We start from the raw sequence: 6,095 nt of genomic DNA on the forward strand, positions 1-6,095 counted from the left end.
TTTGAATATACCTGTGAATATTTAATGACTGTTTCAAATGACAATAATTACAACCGAACTTATAATGGATACTTAGGCCGATGAGACAAAACTCTTAATTTCCTCTTTACCGTAATGCTTCGAAAAATGGAAAACGGTCCGTACAAAAGAAAGACCACTAACAGTATGTACTTTTTTTTTCCTTTTTTTTTGTGAATTTTATTGCCCTTGGTGTTTATTTTCTAATCCTTTCCACCTGGTAATCCTTAAAGTTTTTAAATATTTTATTTTCTAAACAGCCGATTTAAGTGAAAATAAGTAAAATTTATCAAATCTGGTCATAAAAATTTTAATATTTTTGCTGAGATTATATTACCCATGATTTAAATAATCTTCTTTTTGTTATAGTTAAATATTTTGCAAACATTCAAAGATTTAGGGAAAATTTTGGTAATGATGGTCCCGTGGGTTGCTTTTTTTTGGCCGTAAAAAATTTTTCTATTGATTTTTTTATGCTTATTTTTCTTTTTAATGTTATCTTCTTATCTATAGATTGATAAAAAAAATATTTTAGGTATGCAAGCTTTGTGATTTTGGAGTTGAATAGATTTCAAGTTAAAAAAGAACGTGTTTTTGAATTTATTTTAGATGCTGTATTATTATGTTAAGTTTCATTGTTCGTATCACGAAAAAACAATCGTTGTTATTAAAAATGAAAATTGTTAAATCACAAACAAGTCTCAAAAAAATTAATTTTCAAATCAAAACATAATAATTTTTGAATTTCACTTCTCAATATTTTTTTTATCAATTTGGTAGATTCAAATATTTTTTGTATTCATTCACTGGCTCAGTGCAATGACTAGGACCAGGATTTTTGCGTTAATTTAAAAATAATTAATAATTACTGGTGTGAAATTTTTTATATTACGGGGAAAATATTGGTCTTATTAAAAAAATTTTTAAACAAAAGTTGTAGAAAATTTAAGTTTCTAAAAAAAATGTCTCTTATAATTTTTTCTGAGGACTGATAAGAAAGCCGTAATTTCAAAATTAAGATTTTCATAATTATCAAAAATTTGAATCATTCATTATGAATCTTAATTTTAGAATTGCGGTGAAAATATTGGTCGTATAAAAAAGATTTTCAAATAAAAGTTGTTCAAAATTTAATTTTGTAAAAAAAATGTCTCATCTAACTTTTTCTTAGGACTAATATTTTCACCGTAATTTCAAAATTAAGATTTTCATAATTATCAAAAATTTGAATCATTCATTATGAATCTTAATTTTTGAATCACGGTGAAAATATTGATCGTGGAAGAAAATCATAAGGGACATTTTTTTTAGAAAATTAAATTTCCTACAACTTTTGTTCGAAAACTTTTTTAATAAGACCAATATTTTCGCCGTAATATCAAAAATTTGAACTACTCATTTAAAAAATAAGGCAAAAATCTTGTCCCTCGTAATGACTCATGAGCAATAATTGCTAAAGAAATAATTTCTTGCAAAATAATACAATTAAATATACCTACAAAAGAAGGGAGATCGGTTCCCAGTGACACCTGAGCGGGTAAATAATTTTTTCATTCAAAAATTTCAATAAAAAAAATTTTTCGAAGCAAGATCAAAAATTTGTTTTAATATCCCGAGTAACCCATCGTGCCCTAGTATCACACGTGTCCAACACGTCTATTCATAAGTAAAATTCTCATGAAAAAAAAAAAATAGAAAATAATTTTTTTCACAAAATTTAAGAATTTTCTAAAAAATTCAAACGTCGCTCCAATAAATTTTCTATAAATTTACCGTTGCGCGATAAAAAGAAAACCTGAAAAAAATGTTTCCGTCGCATAACAATACTAGCATCGACAACTGAATGTAGTTCAAAATATTTTTAATATTTTCACGGATACTTATAATTATTTTCATACCCAGCAAAAAAATTTTAAAAGACACTTTAGGTTAAAACTTAAAAAATATGGCCTGCAAACAATAAATATTTCCGAACTCAAACTAAAGAAGTCAAACCAAATTGGAGCAACGGTATTGACGAGCATAAAAAGTGTCATAATTCACTCTGAAAATTCAAAAATCAAGTTATCGATTTTTATTGGTCCCGAAAAAAAAAAATTGCCGCAAGTAAAACGATCACATTTTTTTTAAACCTCGCCCTTGACGCTTTGTTATCATATTCAAAATATATTTTTACTATTTTATAGCCGCTCATAAAACGATCTAAAATAGAGCAAAAATCTTTAAAAAAAAAAATACATTTTTACTACCAGGTAATTTTCGCTCATTTTCACGCAACGTTTAACGACAAAAAATTTAAATACATAATTTATTTATAAATATTTAAAAATTAATTTTAAAAAAATTATTTATGGAAAACTTAGTATCCAATTACTGTAATTTTCTCTTTTAAAAAAATGAACACATCGAATAATCACGAATAAGCAGTCTCGCCTCTCAATCCAATAACCCATTTAGTATACATAGAATATAGAAATAGCATAACATAACAACTTAGTTTCCCTACTTCCACAAAATTCATCTCCAAAATAAGTGGGTGGATCTTCTCTACATCAGCCAATCGTGTTTCAGTATTCAAGTACCCGACCAATCAGCTTTTATCCACCACCGAATCCCACTCCGAATCCCTCTCCGAAGAGACCGACTATAAAATTCCCCCGAACTTTTCCAAAGCTCAGTCCTAAGGGTTCCTCGACACAATTCGAACCTCACACGAGTTTAAACTCGATTAGTTACCAGTCTTGCCTAGTTGTGCTGTGCTGTGGATCAGTATTTTAAGTGCATTAAGTGCAAGTGCTTACATAATTTAATAAACAACAAGACTTTATTTAGTGAATAAAAGACGAATAAATAATCAGTGAATTTAAAATGCAAGGCTATCAACGGACTTTCGATGATCGTGATCAATACAAAGACGAAGAAACTATCGTTGTGGATTTGGTACCACCTCAGTATCAATTATCTCCACCTCATAGTCCAGCCACTTCGGCACCAAAGTCGCCCGAAAAAGGTTTGTTGATTTTAAAATTTTTTTAAATTCTTACCAGTTAAAAACTACCCCTTGTTGAGAAGTTTTAAAACGGGAGTTGAAATTTGCGGCACCTTCAAAGTCCGTTTCAAAGAGTAGAATAGAAGGTCGGAAGTCGGTTCTCTGAAATATGTCGACATGCGGTCACCTAATGTCCTTTGAGTTTCTCATTTTTTATCTATTTTCTTTATTCTTTCGGCAGATTCACCAAACAAACAGCAACAACCAATGGGAAATATGGACCCAAACTTGCGTCGATACCGAACCGCATTCACACGCGAACAGCTTTCACGTTTAGAAAAGGAATTTATTAGGGAAAATTACGTCAGCAGGCCACGGAGATGCGAACTTGCTGCTCAATTGAATTTACCTGAAGGCACTATTAAGGTATATATCATTTTTATATAATTATATATCACACTTTGTATACATACATATATTTTAGTGAAAAAAAATTTTCAAATCGAAAGTTAGTACTCAGTAAAAAATTATTAAGTGCGACCTAGTAAAACTTGAACTTCTCGCTCATTAATTTAAAAATTTTCAAGTATTCAAAATTCGAGCGTTTTTCCAAAATTCATATTTCAGTTAAAATTTTCAGACTCGAACTTCGTAAATTTTTTTTTTCATTCGAATAATCGGAGCGAAATGGGCCTCAATTTTTTTTATTAATTAAAATTTTCAAAAAAATTCAAATATTACTTTTTTTCCCGCCCCTTTTTTTGTAACTTTTTGAAGGGTGAGAGCGAAAAGATAATTAAAATATTTTCTGAGTATCCCTCATATATATAAACATATATAAGCCAGTAGCAGGTTTATTTGATCGGTGATTATGACCTAGCCGGTAAGTAAACGTCGGCTGAGTACAATCACTTAAAGCAAACAAACGTCCCTGGGTTATAACTTTTGAGGTGTCAATTGAATCAATTAGCAATAGCTTTCGGCATACTTATATTGTATACTAATAATATTTATTTTAAAAAATTCTAGGTCTGGTTTCAAAACCGGCGGATGAAAGACAAACGTCAGAGGATGGCATTGGCCTGGCCTTACGCAATGTACAATGACCCAACTTTTGCTGCGTCATTAATAGCAGCTGCTGCATCAGTTAATGTATTACCTCAGTCGCCATATCATCCATCGGCAGGATTTCCTGGTGGTTATCCAGGGTCAGCATACGCAGCATATGCAAGTGCAGCGCGATACAATCCTTATGTTGGAAGCCCTCCTAGTAATGGACTCCATCGACCGCATCCGCAGACACCCGGTTACCCAGCGCACCCGCACCTTCTTCAGCCCCACGGAATCTCACCCTTACATTTAACGGGTCTTGTCGGGGTTGGAAATAATCAAAACTTTGGTACGCCCACGGCTCAGCTACCAACGCCTTCAGCTTACAGACCTGCGCATCTCGCAGAACTCAGTCCAGCTCATTCAGATACTTCAAGTGACTGCGATTGCGCTGGTTCTGTTCATCATCATCATGCAAATGTTAATGTTAATAATAATTCTAATGGCCGGGAAGAAACCCCACCTCTTAAATTACCAGCTGGGTTAACTTTGAACGGTTTTCCGCAAATTCAAAACGCATTCGATAGCAAAGATATTAATTTCCATTACAATTCTCATGTTATGTCTTCGGGTATTAGTCCTAATAAAATGGGACCACCAAAATTATTCCAGCCGTACAAAACAGATGTTTCTGAAAAAGCGTGAAAATAAATTTTTTATGATAATTTGTAAATTTTGTAGAAAATTCTAGACTATCTGTTTTTCTCGAATTTCATTTTATCGCTTTTATAAAAAAAAATTGGGCAAATTGGTCATTTAACACAAATTCAAACTCTATACAGTAAAAAACGAATCGTCAAAGTGTAAAAAAAATGTGTGTTAAAATTTTGAGTGTTGAATTCTTAACACTTTTGTGTGTCAATTTAATACACAATGTCATTTTATTCGAAATACTTTTTATGTTACTGTCAAATCAACACATAAAATGTCAGAAATAATCTCGGCTATTACAAAAAAATTCTTGGAAAATTTTTACTTTTAACAGATGAGTGTGTAACGTTTTTTAACACAACATGTTAAAGTAACATATAAATAAGTGTAAAACGTTCGTTTCACACACGATATATGATTTTGACGAATCCTTTTTTACTGTGTAGTTATAAAAAAAAAAACTGATATAAAGTTTACCCTGTGAGTAGACTCTAAAACTTCCCGCTGTTTTCGTGCTTAGGCTTCAAAAATTTTGTTACTTTCAAATTTTCGCGCAATATTCAAATCGGTTGATTCGTTCCAAAGATATCGTACTAAAAAACTTAGCTTACACGCATGGATGCGAGCGTCTATGCAAAAATGGTCCGATGAGCTTCCGAGGAGCTCAAATAACGAAAGCTGGACTTTCAAAATGGCGAAAACAGGATTTTCGAAAATCGGACCAAAACTAAAAATTCTTTTTTTTAATTTTAAATTTTCATAGCGGGAAGTTGAAAAATTTGCACCGTACTCTAAAATTGTGGGTCAAATGAACTGCAAAAAAAATTTTTGTTCAATTTTGAGTAACTGCCGATGGCCAACTTTCCCCATTTTTCTTTTTTTTTTAAACCTAAACCAAAATCTTGCCCTCTGTAAAAAAATGTAACAATTTTCATTTAAAAAAAAATTGACAGCAAATTTTAATTAATTTATTTTACTTCAAAACTTTTACAGTCGTTTTTAATTGAAATTTATTTTTGATACACGTTTTTTTTAGTTAATTTGTAAATAATTACTTATTTATTATTGTACTAATTATTAAGAATAAACCGAAGACTTAGCCGAGATTTTTATTTATAATTCAAATGGTAAATAATTAGTAATTATTAACATTAATAATTTACCCTAAATGTAAAATAATATATGAATATATAAATGTATATACTTGTAAACTATGAGAGAACTGAAGACATTAGAAAATAATAAAATAATATATATGTCTATATAAATAATTAAATTTGTTGAATTACTATTTTATTTGAATCCTCAACCTCTTAATTTTTAATTT

At 30.4% G+C, this 6,095-nt stretch overlaps 1 protein-coding gene across 1 annotated transcript; it reads left to right on the forward strand.

Moving 5' to 3' along the window:
- The first annotated feature begins 2,678 nt into the window (after positions 1-2,678).
- Positions 2,679-5,892, forward strand: LOC130665579 (segmentation protein even-skipped-like). Its single transcript, XM_057466029.1, has 3 exons — positions 2,679-3,028; positions 3,249-3,433; positions 4,037-5,892. The coding sequence occupies exons 1-3, from the start codon at positions 2,887-2,889 to the stop codon at positions 4,760-4,762; spliced, it is 1,053 nt and encodes a 350-aa protein (XP_057322012.1). The 5' UTR covers positions 2,679-2,886; the 3' UTR covers positions 4,763-5,892.
- Positions 5,893-6,095: the final 203 nt, after the last annotated feature.

The sequence above is a fragment of the Microplitis mediator genome, chromosome 3 (assembly GCF_029852145.1).
Source record: "Microplitis mediator isolate UGA2020A chromosome 3, iyMicMedi2.1, whole genome shotgun sequence".
NCBI classification, from domain to species: Eukaryota; Metazoa; Arthropoda; class Insecta; order Hymenoptera; family Braconidae; genus Microplitis; species Microplitis mediator.